Source organism: Aspergillus flavus, chromosome 2 (assembly GCF_009017415.1).
Source record: "Aspergillus flavus chromosome 2, complete sequence".
Classification (NCBI taxonomy): domain Eukaryota; kingdom Fungi; phylum Ascomycota; class Eurotiomycetes; order Eurotiales; family Aspergillaceae; genus Aspergillus; species Aspergillus flavus.
Genome location: NC_092409.1, coordinates 1,461,930 through 1,483,408, shown reverse-complemented (window position 1 = coordinate 1,483,408; position 21,479 = coordinate 1,461,930). Strand labels below are relative to the sequence as shown.

The window sequence follows — 21,479 nt, the reverse complement described above, 5'->3', positions numbered from 1 at the left end:
TTCTTGCGTCGGCGGCTCGTAGGACAATGAGTTTATCTTCAGGGGACTAGTGGATCGATTTGACCATGCAGCTTACGCTAGTCTCAACGCCACGTGGCTTAGATATAAATATGGACTCTGCAGCTGATGAATGTAGAAGATCTCTACGTGTTACGTTGTTTTTAACTGTCATCATAACTCTTGTGACTTGTGTACAATCTTATTTTTCTATTTTCTAGTGTCACTCTCTTCCATTAGTAATTTTATATTTATTTATTATTAAATTTCCTTAGTATGTACTGGAACACACGGAGGCTTGGCAGTCTGTCCAAGAATGCTGTGTTGTCATGATGTACTTGTGTCTGTGCATTCCTGAATACATCTCAACCAACACGTCACAAGTGATAATTCTGGTCATGATTGGACGTGAATTGTATCACAGAACTATTATTCTAATCTTTCATTCTTCGAATTTCTACTCCCTGCTTGGTTAATTCCATATCTGGCCGTGATTGAGAAATGGTATGTAACATTTACTTCGATGTACTGAATACAAGGGTCCATTGCCCACGTGAGCAATGGAAGTACCAAACTACGTCATAGACAACCCTAAAATGCGGGGAAGAAAAAACATGACAGTAAGAAAAAGATCCCGTCAATGCCGAAGACGCAAAACAATCTGAAATCCTTCTTGTGTAGCAATATAGATGGTAGTAAATTATCATAATAAAAATGTCATATACACAATCAACACAGTAGTAATAACACACCGAATATAGGAAGTATTATGTACATTTTGCCCATCCTACATAAGAGAAATGCAATGCCGGGCCGGTTGGTTTCGTCCCACCCGGAATGTGTACCGGACCGTATCAGTACTCGTGGGAATGCTGGAGGATGCGCAACCTGCCCGTGTACCGGTACGGACAATATTGTATTAAGCAGAGAGAAAATTAATTCTAATTAAGAAATAAAAAAAAAGAAAGAGAAAAAGGTAATTGCCGGTTAAAATAGCTGACTAACACCGCTACTAAATCCGAGAGCTTCCCCGCAGTACTTTTCTCCTCTTCTCCTTCTCCTCAGCTTCAATCTCTACGCTTCTTTTTTGAGCTCATCAATCCTATAGATCAGGACGGGAGATTGAGTAGAAGAGTACCATCACAATGCAGTCTTCATTGCTTCTTCGTGCTAGGGGCCTTCCATTGGCCAAGTCCTCTTTTGCCCGCTCCAGCATCCGGGCGATGGGATCCTACGCCACCTTCAAGGTTCCCCGTATTGACAACGAACCCAACGTGAGCTTCGACTTTGTGCCCTTATGATTGCTTGTCTCGCGATACTGATATCAGATAGAAACACTATGCCCCTGGTTCTCCCGATCGCAAGGGTCTCGAGGAAGCCCTGGCGAAGCACAAGCAAAGCGCTCCCCTCACTGTTCCCTTAGTGATTGCTGGAAAGGAGGTTAGTTGAGCACCTAGAAAGCACTTCACAGAATCAGCGCTTACAAACATCACAGATCAAGAGCTCTGAAACCTTCACACAAGCCAACCCCGCTACCCATGCTCCTTTGGCCACATACTCTCATGCCACCGCCTCGGATGTCCAGGCCGCCATCGACGCCGCTCTTAAGGCCCGCGAGTCTTGGGCTTCCACTTCGTTTGCTGAACGTGCCAGCATCTTCCTCAAGGCGGCCGACTTGATTTCCACCAAGTACCGCTACGATATCATGGCCTTGACCATGCACGGTCAGGGCAAGAACGCCTGGCAGGCCGAAATTGACTCCGCCGCCGAGCTGTGCGACTTCTTCCGTTTCGGTGTCAAGTACGCTGAGGACCTGTACGCTCAGCAGCCTGTTCACAACTCTCCCGGCGTTTGGAAGTGAGTATCTTACCTGCAGAGTTTCTTTACAGTGACTAACAGGAACCAGCCGCGTCGAGTACCGTGCCCTGGAGGGATTCGTCTATGCTATCAGTCCTTTCAACTTCACTGCCATTGGTGGTAACTTGGCTGGTGCCCCTGCTCTGATGGGTAACGTTGTTGTCTGGAAGCCCTCTCCTTCCGCCATTGCGTCCAACTGGCTCGTTCACGAGATCCTCCTGGAGGCTGGTCTCCCCAAGAATGTCATCCAGTTCGTCCCTGGTGACGCTGAGGAGGTTACCAACACCGTCCTCAACCACCCCGAGTTTGCTGCTCTTCACTTCACTGGCAGCACCAGCGTGTTCCGTAGCCTCTACGGCCAGATTGCCAACCGTGTTGCTGAGGGCAAGTACCGCAGCTACCCTCGCATTGTCGGTGAAACCGGCGGAAAGAACTTCCATCTCATTCACAAGTCGGCCGATATTCGCAATGCGGCCGTCCAAACCGTCCGTGGCGCCTTCGAGTTCCAGGGACAGAAGTGCAGTGCGACCTCCCGCGCATACGTCGCCGCTTCCGTCGCCGATGAGTTCCTGGAGCAGGTTGCCACCGAGACCAAGAACCTCAAGGTCGGTGAGCCGACCGATTTCACCAACTTCTGCGGTCCTGTCATCCACGAGGCTTCTTTCAACAAGCTGGCGAAGGTGATCGACGAGGCCAAGAACGACCCTGAGCTCGAGCTCCTGGCCGGTGGTACCTACGACTCCTCCAAGGGCTGGTACATTCAGCCTACCGTCTACCGCACTTCCAACCCTGACCACCCTCTCCTGTCCCGTGAGCTTTTCGGCCCTGTCCTGGTCGTCCACGCCTACAACGACGCCACGGAGGCCGACTTCACCAAGATCTGCGAGAAGATCGACCAGACCGGCGAGTACGGTCTGACCGGAGCTGTGTTCGCGCAGGACCGCGAGGCTCTCCGCCAGGCGGATGACGCTCTCCGCAACACTGCCGGCAACTTCTACATCAACTGCAAGAGCACCGGTGCCGTTGTCGGCCAGCAGCCTTTCGGTGGTGCTCGCGCCAGTGGCACCAACGACAAGGCGGGCAGCGGAAACCTGCTCTCTCGTTTCGTCAGCTTGCGTTCCATGAAGGAGGAGTTCGTCCCTACCTACAACGTTGCCTACCCTAGCAACGCATAAATTGTGTCATGAAGGTCTTTTTTGGTTAATGTATTCCCCGATCTGTATCTGGTTTGTTAATTTGGTGGGATTGTCTATTTCTGCATAGTATTTTGGCGTTCATATGACATCTTTCCGCGCGACAAAAGTTCGCTGGGCATTGTACGAAGGTATATACCACATTAGTCAATGAATTTCATCGGGTTCATCCCCTGCACAAGCTCTATCTTTTACAATCTATAGATCTCTACTCCGCAGACCTCTCCAAGAACTTCCGCACACTCTCCATAGCACTCCGCGCATACTCCCCCATGTCATATTCCTTCCCTTCCCCGTCAGCCCCTCCATCAAAGATCTCCATGGAGAACCACCCCCGGAACCCGGTCTTCAGTACCGCTCTCCCAACCGGCTCAATAGGCAAATACCCCCCACCATACGGTCTGGGCCGATAATCATGACTCCACCGTGCCCTCGGCCAAGCCCCATCGATCATCTTCCCTTCGATCGGCCGCACAGGCTTATACGCATCCGACACCTGCAACAGATAAATCTTCTCCGCCGGGATCGTGCTCGCCAACTCCTCCATACTCTTCTCCAGCCGTCGATCCAGCTCTTCAACGGGCAAATCTTCAATTCGTCCTGTGGATGTCGTGGGATCGCCCCATTCAGACCCAGCCGTTTGGAACGTATCAAGACAGAGTCCGATATTAGGTCTATCGACTAGACGAACGACATTCCAGACATCTTTCCAGGTGGGCGCGTGCGTAGACCAGCACCAGTTCTCATACGCAAGACGCATGTTATGCGTTGCGAGGAGGTCGCAAAGCTCACGGAGATCGTTAATGATATTTTCTTGAGTTGCGGAGAGTTTGTCCAGGGGTGTATCTGTTGAGCCGACCTTTTATCATCCCATTAGTATCTTCAGACATACACTTCCACACTCAAACCCCGCATAACCCGTATTAAATATGAGGATAGGGAAAAATACCTGAAGTAAATCCGTTCCTACAGCCCTCATAACCTCAATCCACCCTTTGGCTCTCGCAAACGCATCCTCCCTCTCCTTCGACCCCCGCGGCCAGCCCTCAAAGTTCGCGAACGGTTGCAACATCATCACCTTCAGGTTCTTGGCTTCGCATTGTTTACGGATATCTTTTGCGACAGTGACGAGTTCGGCGTAGTTATCTTCTGCGACTTTGTGGCCGAGGAGGTCTGGGGCGTAGGAGACGATGTCCGGGAAGGCGAGCTCGATGCCGGTGAAGCCGGCTTGGTGGAGGACTTCGAGTTTGCGGGGGAGGGTGTCGGATTTGGATGTGCCTATTGAGCAGGTGGCGTACGATAGGGGGACTTGGTTTGTGTCGGTGGGCATTTTGTTTTGATTCTTTTTTGGGGGTTGTAGTAGTGTGTATTGGTTTGGTTTGGGGGTGGTTGGTTTGATTGTTAGGATTGTTGGGGGTTTGTATGGTTTTGAAATTATGTTTATTATGTTTGAGAGTTATGTCTGTAGTCTATTACTTAGTATAATAGCTAAAGTGAAGTCAAAGTCATATGTTTGTCGATCTTGTTTTCAATGTTGAGCATATGATGTAATGATGAGAGTCAAGACCAGTTAGGGTTCGCAGATCCACTTGACTCCAGAACGCGCTCTCAACGGTCTCGGAGATTGAAATTAACACAAAAGTACAAAGATCACGGACATAGTTCATCGTGACGTCCCAGTGGCATGATGTAATCACAGCGTCTTGTTCCTAGACTCAATTGACCAGCCTTTATTGCCACAATGCTATTCAAGTATGCGCGGAATTCAGCGATGATCTTCAACACCAGACTTAACTCTTTAGATGACTCTTTTTCTTCCAGAGTAAAGCGCGACAATGCCGTCAGAAGACCAGAACCAACAGTTCAAACGCATTGGCATCGTTGGAGCCGGGAACATGGGCTCCATGATGGCCTTTGCGTTCTCGGAGCTCGGTCTTGATGTTTCTATCTGGGACGTCAAGAAAGAGAATGTTGACCAGCTCTTGCAATCGGCTAAGGATATTAAAGGCCAAGGAAAGATCGAAGGATTTGAAGATATTGGCGAATTCACCCAGAGCTTAGAGGGTCAGGGAGAGCGGAAACTGTTCATCTTCTCCATCACTCATGGCGATCCCGCGGACTCCGTTCTTAGTAAGATCAAGCATGCATTGAAGAAAGGCGACATTATCCTAGACGGTGGAAATGAGAACTACCGACGCACGGAAAGGAGACAGAAGGAGTGCGAAGAAATCGGCGTTAGTTGGATTGGAACGGGTGTTTCCGGCGGATATCAATCCGCTCGCCGTGGGCCGAGCTTGTCTCCTGGTGGCGATGAGAAGGCGCTGGAGCTTGTACTACCTCTTTTGGAGCGCTACGCAGCCAAGGACCGCAAGACCGGTCAACCGTGTGTAGCCAGAGTTGGTCCTGCGGGCTCGGGGCATTTTGTCAAGATGGTACACAACGGCATCGAGGGTGGCATGCTTTCGGCGGTCGCCGAGGCTTGGTCTATTCTTCATTACGGGCTAGGGCTCAAGTATGATGAGATCGGAGACATCTTTGATGAATGGAATCAGAAGGGCGAACTAAGGAATAATTTCCTCCTCGATATTGGAGCCGACGTATGCCACAGGAGAAAATCCCCCGAAGGAGACGGCAAAGGCGAAGGAATCGGTGAGAAGAACGAATACGTCCTTGATGATGTTCTCGACAAGGTTGTGCAAGATGACGACGACACCGAAGGCACCCCCTACTGGTGTGTGATGGAGACGGCCAATCGTCATGTTTCTGCACCGACCATTGCAACCGGTCATTACATGCGTATCGCCAGTGGTAATCGTGCAGAACGGCTGCGAGTGGCGGAAAAATTGCAAATGCCAAAGCCCAAGCCCATTGAGGGCATCAAGGACCGACGGCTTTTCATTGAAGATCTACGGCGAGCAGTGTACTGTTGCTTCCTGTCGTCCTTCTGTCAGGGTCTCGAACTAATTGCCCGCGCCTCTGATGACGAAGGATGGAATATTGACCTGAGCAAATGTCTCCAGATCTGGCGTGGCGGTTGTATTATTCAGTCAGAAGCTATTGCCGACCTTCTACAGCCTTTGCTTAAAAAGGACGTGCACTATACAAATCTGAAAGACATCGACGAAGTCGCTCATGCATTGAAACATAATTTTGACTCTCTCAAACGGATTGTAATTGACTCGACAGTGTTCGATCAATACATCCCGGCGATTTCCGCGACCTTGGAGTACCTGAAATATGCGGGTGGGACGATGCTACCAACGAAATTCATGGAAGCCCAGATGGACTTATTCGGTGCCCATGCATATTACAAGCCAGGAGTACCCGGTGAGGATCCAGGACCGGTCAAGAAGGGTCCTCATCACTATGAGTGGCGGCCAGCTTAAGTCTGTGTATAGTCGGTTGTATAAGATCTCTCCTATTTTGGATTAGAAACACCACATCGGGTAGTTCCATTGATAGTTCTTTATTTTACGGAATAGACGTCAAAGCTACAGGGTCAATGCCATCCTATTGTAAGCCCTATTATATATACAGGCGAACAGCATGCAAGGAGGTAGTAGATCATTCGTTGCAGTTGTAGTAACATTAATTAAGCTTAACGTTATCCATAAGGGATATCCATGGCTAATTTATCCGTGACTATTGTTATTTGAATCTGTAAATATGACAAAGTATTTTCGTTCTTCTTTCCCTCTAAAGGAGAATGATTGGTGCCTGGCTGCCTAAGGAACCGCACACGTGGGGAAACTGATAAGGCGTGATTACCCAATCGGGGGAGAAAATGACCCCGCCCTCAGAATTTATCGCCAAAGGAAATTCCCAGTTGCATTGGATGCCCTCATTTCCTCTACTTCGCCGTTCCCTCGCAACCCTCATTACTAAACCCCTCAGAAGAATCGAGTCTGCCAAGCAACTTGCCGAAAGAATGGCTTCTCTTCCTAACACATACGCGGGTTCGTTTCCCCTCATTCCGCGACATGAGCAACTGATACTGACACAATCGTTCTTGTAGACCCCGTCCGTATCGCCGTCATCGGTGGAACTGGTCTCCGCGAACTCCCTGGTTTCACTCAGGTTGCTTCCTTGAACATCTCGACTCCTTGGGGCACTCCCTCCTCCCCGATCACGATCCTGCACCACCAGTGCTCTCACAACAAACAGACCGTTGCTGTTGCTTTCCTTAGTCGCCACGGCTTGCACCATCAGATTGCGCCCCATGAGGTGCCTGCCCGCGCCAACATCGCGGCCCTGCGCTCCATTGGTGTCCGCACCATCATTGCCTTCTCGGCCGTCGGCAGCTTGCAAGAGGAGATCAAGCCCCGCGACTTCGTGATCCCAGACCAGGTCATTGACCGTACCAAGGGCATCCGGCCTTTCACATTCTTCGAGGGAGGTGTGGTTGCTCACGTTCCTTTCGGAGACCCGTTCGATGAGGGTGTTGCCAAGGTTGTGAGGGCTTGCGGCCACAGCCTCGAAGGCGAGGGTGTTGTGCTGCATGACCGCGGCACATTGGTGTGCATGGGTATGCTATTCGCCCAATCTGATCGTTCTAACAGGTATCAATATAATCGGTTGCTGACTTCCTTCCCAGAGGGACCTCAATTCTCCACTCGCGCCGAGAGTAAGCTCTACCGCTCCTGGGGTGGCAGCGTCATCAACATGTCTTGTCTTCCTGAGGCGAAGCTGGCTCGTGAGGCCGAGATTGCCTACCAGATGATTTGCATGTCCACTGACTATGACTGCTGGCATGAGGCTACCGCAGATGTCACTGTGGAAATGGTCATGGGAAATATGAAGGCCAATGCTGAGAACGCTAAGCACTTCGTGACTGCCGTCCTCGATGAGCTCGCCTCTGACAAGAACTCGGAACTTGTCCAAGCTAAGCATGTGGAAGGCTCTGTCAAGTTCGGTCTCAGCACCGCCCAGCCTAACTGGAGCCCTGAAGCTAGAGAGAGGATGAACTGGCTTTTCCCTGGATACTTCAACTAATTCATTTGCTATTAGAGAAGGTGCCTGAACATACCAACATACACATGTTTCCATTGCGATAGATGTTTATAGTTGATTATGAACTTATGAAATAAAGCCTGTGCCCATGATGCATTCTTCATGACTGCTCCTATTCTGTTCTTCTTTATTCGTCATAGCGCCGTGTTATCACTTTCATTTTCCATCACATCAGGGATTGGCGACGAGACAAACAAATATTCACTGAGTGTGAGCCATGTCGCCGAGAAATCTTGCGCACAATTTGATACAAAGAGGCTGATTATGTCGTCGCTGCCTGTCACACGCAAGTATCCTTTAACACATACACATACTCCCATGAATCATTTGTCCTCACCATCTGCTCCGTCAGCCACGGCCATGGACTACATCATAGATCCTGAGGGAGATATGCTCCTGATCGTGGAGGAGTGCTCGGGAAATCTCCATCTGGATTTGGTTCAAAAAGGTAATCATCTCCGGCCCACTAAGCTTTGTTTGCAGATACACTAATCTTGTTGTGTTGTATGCTAGAATCCTCAGCACTAGCAGATTTTCCTCTAGGACCTACTCCAGACGTGCAGACAATCGACGAGCCGGTTCTGAGCCCAACTCAGTCCCAGTCCCAGTCTCAGCTCCCGCTAGACAACGCTTCCTCTGCAGGTAACAGTGGTCAGCCTGTCGCCATTGCCAAAACGGTGATGCTCAAGATTCGTGTCTCCTCGAAACATTTGACTCTTGCATCTTCATACTTTCGCCAGAGGCTAGTCCCAGAGACCGACGATCACAGGCCAGTCGAAAAAGACGTTGTCCCGGCATGTGTTGAAGATGTCGATGCCTTGCTCATAATGCTGGACATCATTCATGGTCAAACTAGGAAAGTACCGCGTTCAATTACCTTCAAGAAGTTGTTCATGATTGCGGTGCTTGTGGAGCACTATGAATGTGTAGAAGCAATGGAAGCATTTGCCGAAGTGTGGGCCGAGAAACTCAAGGGGGAGATTCCTGTAGTGTATTCAGAGGACTTGGTTAAGTGGATCGGTATCGCTTGGATCTTCCGACTTGAGAGTCTGTTCCAAAAGACTACTCGTACTGCCATCCGAAGATGCACCGGGCCAATCTCCGCCATGGACGTTCCAATCCCGCTTGCGTTAATCGGTGAGCTGCCTATAATATACTCTCTTGCCTATTGTTTATTTGGCGTGACCGATAGATGCTAATGACCTTTCTGAAACAGAGGAAATTGAGTATTCCCGGCAGAGCACCGTGGATGATATAGTCGACCGTCTTTCCAGGCGAATCAACTGGGAGCTAATGCCCGACACCAATCTTTACTGCTGCAAAGACTGCGACACCATGGTACTCGGGGCTCTTGTCCGCCAGCTGAAGATTCATGAGCTCTACCCACTGCCATTGCCTCCTTTCCGAGGGTTTAGTGTAGATTTCTTGCTGCAAACATTGGCCACATTGCCCGAGCCCCGTTGCCATGAGCTGGTTCATTCAATCTGCGGAAAGTTATCCAAGTGTCACCTGATGCCGAAGGCGAAGGATATAGTGGAGAAAGTGAACAAAGAGGTAACAGGTCTAGTGCTCAGAAACGCTCACTTCTGACCGGCATACAGCCAGCCCACGACTTGAGATTCTTTCTATCTGTGGGTCGTCCAGGCAGGATCATGGTACGAGAGGAAAACTTCTGGTGAATCGTTGGTACTGGAGAGGGTTGGGATTTGGTCTAAGACGAAATGCCTGTCATAAGGACTTTGGGATGGTATGGATCTTCGCGATCAATCAATACTGGAGTTACCGGCTTGTGATGTCTCACGTTTATGTTGAAAAGCCGGTTCGCATCTCCTATTAAGCTAGTTGGCCGGTGACAACCAATGCAGTGTTTTTAATTCGTGCAGCCCTGGATGGCTTCGAAAACTATTTCAACCCGCTCATGGCACGATTTATATTAAGTGGCCAAGACGGCCGAACGTCAACGCTACCCAGCTTGGCTCGAAATACTCCGTATGCAATAATCATAACATTAGCCTATAGGAGAAAATTGACCAAGGTACCACCAGGAGAACAAATGCCGCTGATAGGTGGAATCGATTCCCCAGCGAATTCGGAGCGGTTGGATGTCTCCTTTTCCAGTTTCCCGTCGACAAACATTGTTGTCGGACTATAGATGCCTTTTTAGGATTAGATACCGAGACATTACTTGCAGTCTAATTATTTTTAGACTTGTCGATCGGGAACTAATGTTGCTTTAATTTCCCAGATTCCCTCTTGAGCGTTGACATGGAATACAACCTTGTGGTCAGTGCTATACCGTTGGCTGTATAGGGTTCTGGAAGGTCACACTCTGACTGGTCACATGAAATTTCTCAGAATGAGGTAGAGAGAAGCGAATGGACATGTTCAAAAACATGGAAATGATCTCTCGAAGAGAAAAGAGAACAGGGAACGTCACTCCCCCCTGACGATCAAAGGATCCTTATCAGGTGATCGACAGGAAATCTTGCTGTTAAGGGGCTGCCCTAACTTGTTTGAACTCGCAAGCTAACATTTAACCGAATCGATCATCCCCCTCCGTTTTATTCATGCAAGTTATGAAGTCTTACCACGCTGACTAGCCGTTTGCTGTCGTCTGACCAGTCTTACACTGTCCTAATATGCGGGGTATGTACAAGTCTGACTTGAGCTGTACAATTGGCAGCGAAGATCACTCCCTGTTACGGTGCATATCCTTACCGAATGGGCAAAAGGACGGGGAGCTAAACCAGACAGCCCACGGTGTCTTCACTACCACAGGTGCCGTTTCTGCAGTGTTCTCGGATCCGTTGCCGGATTGGACTAGCCCTGACCACCACTGGCTCTGATCATGTTGTCATTCTACTCGATAGTTCTTCGGTGCCTGGCAAGGATTAACATGGGGAAGCCAATAGATGCCCTTGGCACGCGAGCGCGCGGGCTGCGCGCCGCATTCCGGCATTATTTCTACCTTGGCTTAGCCTGTATTGTGACCAGTGTGCAGCGCACTGCCCATGGTGGATGATACCTGCAGCCTTAAATCACGATCCCATGACCGATCGGCCTGCTCTGCGGACTTCTGACGTATTCCTATAAAGATACGGCCCCCTAGCTTAATGCCGCCTTATTGATAGTCGGCTTTTCTTAGCCTCTAGTACTCTACCATGGCTGCCTTCCCGGCCTATTTGGCTCTTTTGTCTTACTTGGTCCCGGGGGCTCTGTCCCACCCCGAGGCGAAGACTCTGACATCAAGAGCCTCTACAGAAGCTTACTCCCCTCCGTATTACCCGGCTCCGAACGGAGGATGGATATCCGAATGGGCCAGTGCCTACGAGAAGGCACACCGTGTCGTAAGTAACATGACGTTGGCCGAGAAGGTGAATCTCACAAGTGGCACGGGTATCTATATGGGACCTTGTGCCGGTCAGACTGGCAGTGTTCCCCGGTTTGGGATCCCCAATCTGTGCCTTCATGATTCTCCCCTCGGAGTCCGCAATTCGGATCATAATACGGCATTCCCGGCCGGCATCACGGTTGGGGCCACATTTGACAAGGACCTGATGTACGAGCGCGGAGTCGGCCTGGGCGAAGAGGCGCGTGGAAAGGGTATCAACGTTCTTTTAGGGCCGTCCGTGGGCCCTATTGGGCGGAAGCCACGGGGAGGCCGCAATTGGGAGGGTTTCGGAGCGGACCCCAGTTTACAGGCCTTTGGTGGCTCGTTGACCATCAAAGGAATGCAAAGTACGGGTGCTATTGCTTCGCTCAAGCATCTTATCGGAAACGAACAGGAGCAGCATCGGATGAGCAGTGTTATCACTCAGGGCTATTCGTCAAATATCGATGACAGGACTTTGCATGAGCTGTATCTGTGGCCATTCGCTGAAAGTGTAAGAGCCGGTGCTGGTTCGGTCATGATTGCGTATAACGATGTAAGCCAATCTCCGCACCTTCACCTCGGACAGGATGACTAAGTAGAGTGTAGGTGAACAGGTCCGCCTGCAGCCAGAATAGCAAGCTCATCAATGGAATCCTCAAGGACGAGCTGGGCTTCCAGGGCTTTGTCGTGACCGACTGGTTGGCTCATATTGGCGGAGTTTCGTCAGCGTTGGCTGGTCTGGACATGAGCATGCCGGGTGATGGAGCTATCCCACTCTTGGGCACGAGTTACTGGTCGTGGGAGCTGTCGCGCTCTGTGCTCAATGGGTCGGTCCCGGTCGAGCGTCTCAATGACATGGTAGGCACTCCAACAGTGCCAGTTTTGCCTTTAGCTAATGCGAGGAATTACAGGTCACGCGAATCGTCGCAACATGGTACAAAATGGGGCAGGACAAAGACTATCCGCTACCAAACTTCTCCTCAAACACCGAGGATGAGACTGGGCCGTTGTATCCTGGCGCCTTATTTTCCCCAAGTGGCATTGTCAACCAATACGTCAATGTCCAAGGCAACCATAATGTCACCGCCCGGGCAATCGCTAGAGACGCAATCACGTTGCTAAAGAATAACGATAACGTCCTGCCTCTGAAACGGAATAACACCTTGAAGATCTTTGGCACCGATGCCGGGACCAATTCGGACGGGATCAACTCTTGCACGGACAAAGGCTGCAACAAAGGCGTATTGACCATGGGATGGGGAAGCGGAACATCCAGACTCCCGTATCTCATCACGCCGCAAGAAGCGATAGCGAATATCTCATCCAATGCCGGATTCCACATCACAGACACGTTTCCTTCGGGCGTCACTGCAGGCCCCGATGACATCGCGATCGTCTTTATCAATTCGGACTCCGGCGAGAACTACATCACCGTTGATGGCAATCCAGGAGACCGTACGCTGGCAGGGCTGCACGCATGGCACAATGGCGACAACCTGGTCAAAGCTGCCGCAGAAAAGTTCTCAAACGTAGTGGTTGTTGTGCATACCGTGGGACCCATCCTGATGGAAGAATGGATTGACCTCGACTCCGTTAAAGCGGTGCTCGTCGCTCACCTCCCAGGACAGGAGGCAGGCTGGTCACTCACCGATATCCTCTTTGGGGACTATAGTCCTAGCGGTCATCTGCCTTACACCATCCCTCACAGTGAATCGGACTACCCGGAGAGCGTCGGTCTAATTGCTCAGCCATTCGGCCAAATTCAAGACGACTACACCGAGGGCCTCTACATCGATTACCGACACTTCCTGAAGGCAAATATCACCCCCCGATACCCATTCGGACACGGTCTCTCCTACACCACGTTCAACTTTACCGAACCCAACCTATCCATCATCAAAGCCCTAGACACAGCCTACCCCGCCGCGCGACCCCCCAAAGGCTCCACACCCACATACCCCACCGCCAAACCCGACGCATCAGAAGTCGCCTGGCCCAAGAACTTCAACCGCATCTGGCGCTACCTCTACCCCTACCTCGACAACCCAGAAGGCGCAGCCGCCAACTCCTCAAAGACGTACCCCTACCCCGACGGCTACACCACAGAACCCAAGCCCGCCCCTCGCGCCGGCGGAGCAGAAGGAGGCAACCCGGCCTTATGGGACGTTACCTTTTCGGTCCAGGTCAAAGTGACGAACACAGGTTCTCGGGATGGCCGTGCCGTTGCGCAGCTGTATGTGGAATTGCCCAGTAGTCTGGGGCTGGATACGCCATCTCGACAGCTGCGGCAGTTCGAGAAGACGAAGATCTTGGCTGCGGGGGAGAGTGAGGTGCTTACGTTGGATGTCACGCGCAAGGATCTTAGTGTTTGGGATGTTGTTGTTCAGGACTGGAAGGCGCCTGTGAATGGAGAGGGAGTTAAGATTTGGGTTGGGGAGAGCGTTGCGGATTTGAGGGTTGGATGTGTGGTTGGAGAGGGATGTTCTACTTTGTAGTAGTTTTGGTTTGTATATATTGGTTTGTTTAAGTGTGGTGTTTGTTCTTTCTGAGCTATATATGTGGGAGCGACATAATGGTCTTAATATTATTTTGCATATATCATCAATACCTGGGGTACTCTCAAGTGTTAATCAGATATAACACAACAAACAAACACCAAACAATATGCTGAAAGAATAACCAAAAGCGAAACAGTATCTGATAAGGGCAGGAATCGCGCCATCTTCAACACAGCAGCTTTGGAAGCTTATATGGACAGGCATACCCAAACCGTGTCATGACCGCTTAAACGATTGTGTAAGGAGATTCCTATGCTAAACTGTGTTAAATGATGAAGTTCAACAACATTTCAAGTTATATTATGTGTTTCTATGAGGAGGAGATGTATGTTAACTAAGCGATAGTATTAAAAGATCTAACCATGTTTGTGCCAGTTTTGTATACCCAGTAGATACGAACTCCTATACAGACTTTATAACATCAACATCCCAGAACTTCATACATACTACATTTAGTCCGTGAGATGGCGATTGGGCATATATCACTTTGAAAAAGTAAACCCAGAACATAATCTGATAGTCCCCAGCTGGATCTCACCGAGTACCGTTAACTCCGCTGGCTGTTCCAAGAAGAATACACGGATACACTACCCACTTAGCATATGTCAATTCCCGTGGATACCTTAGATTTGAACTAATCCGCGAGGTTTCAGTAACATGCGACTATTTGTAGGAGAACAGCATAGGTTATTTCCATTCCAAACGACTAGATTGTGAGATAGGTGGTCGAATCGTTCAGTATCTGCTTGGCGGCCCACTTGGTTCGCTTACTTGTTCTCTCACTTGATATTCTATATTCTTGTGTCTTCCTATTTGCTCTGTCGCTTATAGTATCGCTGGGATCATTAGTCGGGGTGACATCGAATGAGTCGAGAAAGCTCTTGTGGGGTGTGGAAACAATTTTAATACGTATAAAAAAGAAGTGAGCGGAGGCTATTCCATCGATGGATTAGTGTGGATCTGCAAGCGGGAGACAGATTGAACCTTGAGGACTCCCACCAATCATGACATTCCAATCATCATGAGTGAACTTGACTCATGTCATGGCAGATCCACAGTGGATCCAAATCACTCTTGTGATTGGGGAAGATATACACAAGGTAAACATGAAGCTTGCTACTGTTGTTGATCCAGTATATATACCATCAGTATACCACAGTATCTAGATGATTTCGACAAGTATCCCGCTCGACAAGTCAAAGCCACGGCTTTCCCAAGGCCTTTCCTTGAGTTCCTTATAGTGGTGTACTTGTCAATTGACGATTGATATTGGAAGTCGCCAATCCTGTTTTCCTTCGATTTACCCGATAGATCTGCACATACGGTGCTCGCAATCATGACGAACTTCTTCACCTCAAAGAGCAAGCCGTTGGGGAAATCAACCTCCAACATGTCTTCTAACGCATCTCAACTAGAGAAGGAGTCACATTCGACGGTGGCCCTCAGAGACTCTCAGAACAGCGACCAGCAAGAAAGCGAGCCTCAATACCCCGGCCCACTCAAGCTGACACTCATCATCATAAGCTTGAATCTTGCCATGTTCCTTGTGGGACTCGACAACACCATCATTTCGAGCGCCATCCCGAAGATTACTGACCAATTCCACGCTCTTGGTGACGTTGGCTGGTATGCTAGCGCCTACCTCCTCACAAACTGCGCCTTCCAACTGATATGGGGGAAGCTATTCACCTTCTACGTGGTGAAACGGGTTTACCTCACGGCGCTCTTCATCTTTGAACTGGGGTCTCTGATCTGCGCCGTGGCCCCGAGTTCAACGGCTCTGATTGTCGGCCGTGCCATTGCAGGCGTCGGCGGTGGTGGTGTCGGCAACGGTTCCTTTCTGCTCATCGCTCACTGTGTGCCGCCACGCCAACGTCCGGCTTTCATTGGCATGATGGGCTCCATGTATGGCATTGCGTCCATCGCGGGTCCTCTGATGGGAGGTGCCTTCACGGACAATATCTCCTGGAGGTGGTGTTTCTATATCAACCTGCCTCTTGGTGTACTTCCCGCTGTCATAATTACCTTTTTTATCGCCCCATTCCGCGGCAGTAAGAAGGGCGAGGTCGGCTTCCTGAACCAGCTCAAACAGATGGATCTTCCAGGAACCGCGTGTCTTTTGCCTGGGGTCATTTGTCTGCTGCTCGCCCTTCAGTGGGGCGGCTCCACCTACCCCTGGAAGAATGGCCGCATCATCGCTCTGTTTGTGCTTGCCGGTCTTCTTTTTATCGCTTTTATTGTCATTCAGTATATCAGCGGAGACCGCGCGACAGTCCCAGGTCGTGTCTTTAACAACCGAAATATCTGGGGCTCCGCTCTGTTTGGCTCCTGTGTGACCGCCGGCTTCTTCCTATTGCTTTACTATGTAAGTACTAAGTTCCAGAGCAATCAACCAAAAGCCCGAACTCTACTAACGCACATCTCAGATCCCAATCTGGCTACAAGCCGTCAAAGGCGCCAGCGCAATCAAATCCGGAATCATGAATCTCCCCATGCTCCTAGGCAGCGTCATATTCTCCCTACTAGGCGGCGCCCTCACCTCCATAATCGGCTACTACATGCCCTTCGCCTACCTCACCGTGATCCTGATGTCCATCGGCAGCGGACTCCTCTCCACCTTGCAAGTCGACTCCGGCCACGCCAAATGGATCGGCTACCAGTTCCTCGTCGGCGCGGGAGTGGGCAGCGGCCTGCAGACGGCGTTTGCTGCCCCTCAATGTGTGCTACCCCTCGAAGACATTCCGATCGGTACCGCCGTCGTCATCTTCACGGAAAACCTCTCCGCCGCCGTCTTCGTCTCGGTCGCCCAGAACGTGTTCTCCAACCAGCTGAGAACTAACCTGGCCACGTACGTGCCTGAGGCTGACGCGAGTGCCATCTTGTCTGGTGGTGCTACTGATATAAAGAATTTTGTGCCGCAGGAGCTCTATCAGGGTGTTCTGTTTGCTTATAATAAGGCCTTGGATCAGACATTTTATGTTGGGGTTGCATTGTCTTGTTGTGCGATTTTGGGAACTCTTGGGATGCAGTGGGTGTCGGTTAAGAAGAAGGATGATGCACCATCTAACTAGATATAGATCGGTAATTTCCTAGATTAATGTTTAATTGTACTTTCACGAATTGATGCCTGTTTCATGTCAATCATCTTCTCATTATGGTTTGCCTAGGATAAGTCACTATGTCATTGAAATGTAAAGAAAGATGACAATCCATATTTACTCTACAAAAGATACACGGAGTACAACCAAACGCAAAGATCATCAACCTTTAACCGACCCCAAACCATGTCTAACCAAGTAAATCACAAGACGCCTCGTATACGAGCAGCATGAGAAAGTCAACCCGAGGAAGGGCCCTCCCAGATTATATTATATAGGTCCTAGCGCAGGGCCAACGAAGCTATCCTTATTAGGGTTCCCGGACCTGACCTGATTTGACTCATTCCGGGGACCGTCGTATAGACCATTTTGCTCCGGTTAGGGCGTTCATATTTCTTTCTTTTTGTTGAAATGATTTTGTCTACTCTAGTTGAATGGGTTCCTGTCTATCATCATGTTCGAATATTATGTTATTAACTCTATGACCAAGTCTTGATATCAATATAAAGAACCTACTGTACTCGGAAACACTTACTCAAGCCACGAATATAAAGCTACCCAAACTCAGAACAACACTGAAAACAGAGTAACAGTCTGTCTACACCCCACCTCTTAATTCAATTTATAAACCTATAAACTAACAAGAACACCCAGACACACCCCATCTGCCCCAAAGACAAAGACAATGGCCCCCCACCCAGGCCAAGCCCCATCATATAACTCACCAGTCTCCCCCGATAACCCAGACCTCGATACCTCAAACTCAAAGATCTCTCACCCAAAAACCACATACCAGGATGAAAAGAAACACCACACGTCTAAGCTCTCGTACAGCCAGCGACAGCTGGATCGGATTGCCAGAGTGCAAGCCGAGCTACAGAGGTTGAAGGACGAGTGTGAAGTGCTGGAAATGTATGTTTGTCAGTTGGAGGAGGAGAGGAATTGCTTGAGGTATATTCTTAGGGGGGAGGAGTAGTGTTCTTTTTCTTTCCTTGGGTTGTGGTTATAGAATCTCGTGGGATGTTGGGTGTGTGGTACTGTAGACTAGTCAGCGATGAAGAGAGTAAAGAGATCCACATCTACAGAGATATAGATTGCATCAGAACGCCCGGATCACGTCGCTGTTCACCTCCGCAAAGCTTAAATTATACTGCTTGACTATCTCTTGTTCTCGATGTAGGTAGAACTCCACCAGAGTATTTCCGTAAGCCGAGCGTGGTGTTGATATAGAGGGGTTGTACAGGGCGTGTCCAGGGGCCTGTGGATTTTTTCACATAGAATTAGTTCAAACCATCGCCATTATAACAGAGGGAGAGAAAACTGTGACTTACATTCATCGGTGAGCTTGTCAGGAAAAAAGTATATCTATTAGCTTCATCACAAGCGATGCTCAGCTCCTCCAGATCAAACAGCTCTCCAATCGGCATCCCCCAACCAGCAAGCAACCACTCATGCAAATGCCATTCGATTTCCGTGCAAGGCCAAACCTCAAAGGATCTAGAATCCGCTGCAACCGCGGCAATCCGTTTCTCCCAGAGAAACCGCAAGAGCTCTTCCGAAGGCTCGATGCCGATATTCTCGGGTTTCTGCCTTTTATACACCTCATCGAGTCGGGCCCGCTTTTCCTCCGGCATGTTTTCGTACTGACTGATATATCCAAACCGGAAGAGGATGATGTCCCCGGCCCTGAAGTCATCGGAGGAGAGGCCTTGGTCTTGGATGACTTCCAGGAGCTCGGTGAAAGGGACAGAATGTGCGGTCATGGCGTCGACCACGCGGCCGTTCCTCTGGGCCCATTTGTACCAGTCTACCAGTATGGCGCGTCCTGCAATGCATTTTTTGGCGATATCTGTTGTGCATAGTAGCTCGAGTCATCAATTCTGTTCTTTTTTTTTTTTTTTGGATTTGAGCGGGCGGGATCTTACGCTGGATTCCGTTGGGAACTGATGATTCGGCGAATTGTGCTGCTGTACGTCCCATGTAGTATAGCTTAAGCAGAAGAAACCATAGTGAGTTTGGGTTCTCGAAATGCAGCTTATGCTTGTAGACTAACTTGTTCGTTTTGATAGGCGTAGTGTCGAAACCCATCCCATTGAGAACTACACTGCGAATTGAATGACCACTAGGACCCTTGTCAGCTGAGGGATAAGAAAGTAGAAGAATAGAAGTTATACCTCATCATCATGGGCAATTTTTAACGGGGCTTTGTTAATGATTTTGAGATCCAGAGTTTTCCGAGTCAACGTAGGATACGATGAGCCCGTCAAGGTCCAGCTAGATACACGTCAATAATGTGATACCTATATAGAGATTAAACCACCTACTTCAGAGAGATCCTTTTACCAAGTTTAATCTCCTCCCCTGCAGCTCTTGCGACCACTTCTTCTGTAAGGTAATTCAAAGTTCCGATTTGGTCGTCTGGACCCCATAATCCCCACGCGTTTCCACGCGGCCCATACTTTTTCAGAGGCAGGTCCGCGAAATCAGGCCAAACAGAGTTCATGATTGCTTGTTGGAATTTAATTCCTACGTCTTGAGCCACGGTGGAATAGAGACGCCATTGCCACTGCGAAGTCTATTAATACCTCCAGTCACTTGGTGGCGCTAGCGGTAAAATCCCGATCACGGCAATCCTCCGGCCTTTCCCCCACATTTGGCCATGATTTAAAAAAGAATGTTGTAACGGAGAGCCTACTACTCAGGCTAGAAGGTCTGTTGGCTAGTAAGCATACATTGGCAGTTGATCAGATTAACACTAGTATTCAACGGATGCGGATAATGGAGTCGGTGCAGTTGCATCCTATCACGCAAGAATCGCAGTTAATGGCTACGAACAATACAACCAAAATGATGGCAAGCCATTAATTACTCTGTCCGACGAGGCATGCCGTACAGTCAGGACTCAGTCAGAAACAACTCTGAGTTGATGGAGCGCCAGAGTAGAATATGTCTAGTCATGTTTATAGGGCTGTTAGTCCACGTGCTATAGGTCGAAATAAATGTTGAATATGTTGTCAAATGTCTTCTGTCTACGATCCCTATCTCTCCGTTGGTATGAATAAGAAGGACCACAAAATAAAGGAAAGCAGGTGTATTGCCCCTCTCTCGCCAACATAAGATGTTCCCGGCCCATAAATAATACCTCGATGTCCCAGCCGTTAGACAAATCCGGGAGATACCCGTAGCTCAAGATAACACACAATAAGCGGGGAAACATTTCAGATAAGCCAGGATAACAAAAAGAGCAATTCCAAATAAATCAAAGCAGACATTGCATGCATGAGATATGCAAAAGGTCAAGTCACACTCCCACCGGGGGTGCGGAACGCACTCGATTCGTCAAGACGTCGGACGTCGAAGCCACGGCCCTCTAGCGAAAAGAAGGTCAGACGAGACCCACGATCGTGAGGGGTAGAGCACGGATAGTGGTGTGGAATACGAGATAGCTATTCTTCTTTGTTTGGGTTGGTTTTATATTCCTTTGAATTCTGCTAAAGCGCGGGTGGATATGAAGATAGCTATGCTTAGAGCCACGCTGAGCGTTATGTATAGCACGATGTCATTTCGGGGAATGTTAAGGTTTTCGTCCTCGTATGTGCTCATGAGCATGATCGATTGCTTGAGCATTCTGTATGGTTCAGGCTAAAGGTTTCTTAGGGGTCTTTGGGGGGAGGATCGTAGGGTAAATAGATTCGGACAGGAAGGCTGCATTGCTTGCTTTTAACCCTCAATGGAGATGGGAATCATATCTGATGAACCTGTACCGAGTTTACTCTCCCTATATACCTGTGTTGCTGACCTGCCACTTGCTGATACGCGAATAGTATCTCAGTCTTATTCCGAAGATGTGAAGTCTTGTGGGGGCACAGACATGCAGGGATGCGACGGTGGAATAGTAAGCCAGGCCAATGAATCCCCCCTTGATAGACCTTATTATAATGCAGGGTTAAGGATATTAGTAGACTTCATCATTTGAAATCCTCGGTTGGATGATAGCGGGATGAGAGTAGGCCAATAGGAAGGCCTGGTGGAGTTGAGCCTACTGCTTCGAGTAGATCATGGTCGGCTGTGGTTCTTGTCATTCGAGTCAGGCCGTGCTGCAGGGTTACTGATCCAGAAACAACTAGAGTAATAAGGTAGGACATTATATATGCTTCTAGCGAGTCATAGCATACTTATATGCAATGACAGACTCTGTGTTACTCATGGAATGCAAGGAGTTCCCTAAAGTGACGTCGATTCTAGCCTAGCGTTCCAATCTTGAAGTTTTATGTGAAGTACACGGCCGCATTTGTAACTTTTATAGATTCATTCAGAACCCTAAAGGGAATCATAGGTATATAAAAAAGGGAGCGAAAAGAAGACTTCCGAGCTTCATTAATTCACAAACTAA

General features: G+C 49.2%; 8 protein-coding genes across 8 annotated transcripts; 6 read left to right on the top strand and 2 right to left on the bottom strand.

The window, feature by feature from the left end:
• Positions 1-1,085: 1,085 nt before the first annotated feature.
• F9C07_9911 (delta-1-pyrroline-5-carboxylate dehydrogenase PrnC) lies at positions 1,086-3,029 on the top strand (the record flags this gene model as incomplete). Its single annotated transcript, XM_041289356.2, has 4 exons — positions 1,086-1,271; positions 1,330-1,437; positions 1,493-1,854; positions 1,904-3,029. Exons 1-4 carry the CDS (start codon positions 1,143-1,145, stop codon positions 3,027-3,029), a joined length of 1,725 nt encoding a protein of 574 aa, XP_041142338.1. The 5' UTR covers positions 1,086-1,142.
• A 226-nt stretch (positions 3,030-3,255) lies between these two features.
• F9C07_9910 (putative 3-dehydroshikimate dehydratase) lies at positions 3,256-4,377 on the bottom strand (the record flags this gene model as incomplete). Its single annotated transcript, XM_041289345.1, has 2 exons — positions 3,256-3,906; positions 3,997-4,377. 2 exons carry the CDS (start codon positions 4,375-4,377, stop codon positions 3,256-3,258), a joined length of 1,032 nt encoding a protein of 343 aa, XP_041142337.1.
• A 505-nt stretch (positions 4,378-4,882) lies between these two features.
• On the top strand, positions 4,883-6,433 carry F9C07_9909 (6-phosphogluconate dehydrogenase, decarboxylating; the record flags this gene model as incomplete). The annotated part of the gene is made up of 1 exon (XM_041284574.1): positions 4,883-6,433. The coding sequence occupies one exon, from the start codon at positions 4,883-4,885 to the stop codon at positions 6,431-6,433; it is 1,551 nt and encodes a 516-aa protein (XP_041142336.1).
• Positions 6,434-6,882: 449 nt separating this feature from the next.
• On the top strand, positions 6,883-8,039 carry F9C07_9908 (putative 5'-methylthioadenosine phosphorylase; the record flags this gene model as incomplete). The annotated part of the gene is made up of 2 exons (XM_071511957.1): positions 6,883-7,003; positions 7,063-8,039. 2 exons carry the CDS (start codon positions 6,883-6,885, stop codon positions 8,037-8,039), a joined length of 1,098 nt encoding a protein of 365 aa, XP_071363625.1.
• Positions 8,040-8,321: 282 nt separating this feature from the next.
• Positions 8,322-9,647, top strand: F9C07_2225300 (uncharacterized protein; the record flags this gene model as incomplete). The annotated part of the gene is made up of 3 exons (XM_041289355.2): positions 8,322-8,505; positions 8,571-9,194; positions 9,274-9,647. The coding sequence occupies 3 exons, from the start codon at positions 8,322-8,324 to the stop codon at positions 9,645-9,647; spliced, it is 1,182 nt and encodes a 393-aa protein (XP_041142334.2).
• Positions 9,648-11,218: 1,571 nt separating this feature from the next.
• F9C07_9906 (putative beta glucosidase) lies at positions 11,219-13,925 on the top strand (the record flags this gene model as incomplete). The annotated part of the gene is made up of 3 exons (XM_041289354.1): positions 11,219-11,983; positions 12,037-12,288; positions 12,342-13,925. The coding sequence occupies 3 exons, from the start codon at positions 11,219-11,221 to the stop codon at positions 13,923-13,925; spliced, it is 2,601 nt and encodes an 866-aa protein (XP_041142333.1).
• A 1,399-nt stretch (positions 13,926-15,324) lies between these two features.
• On the top strand, positions 15,325-17,059 carry F9C07_9905 (putative efflux pump antibiotic resistance protein; the record flags this gene model as incomplete). Its single annotated transcript, XM_041289353.1, has 2 exons — positions 15,325-16,353; positions 16,415-17,059. 2 exons carry the CDS (start codon positions 15,325-15,327, stop codon positions 17,057-17,059), a joined length of 1,674 nt encoding a protein of 557 aa, XP_041142332.1.
• Positions 17,060-17,522: 463 nt separating this feature from the next.
• On the bottom strand, positions 17,523-19,433 carry F9C07_2126631 (uncharacterized protein). Its single transcript, XM_071509089.1, has 5 exons — positions 19,261-19,433; positions 19,012-19,208; positions 18,418-18,935; positions 17,743-18,344; positions 17,523-17,680 (listed from the first exon to the last, which is right to left on the bottom strand). Exons 1-4 carry the CDS (start codon positions 19,269-19,271, stop codon positions 18,186-18,188), a joined length of 885 nt encoding a protein of 294 aa, XP_071363624.1. The 5' UTR covers positions 19,272-19,433; the 3' UTR covers positions 17,523-17,680; positions 17,743-18,185.
• Positions 19,434-21,479: the final 2,046 nt, after the last annotated feature.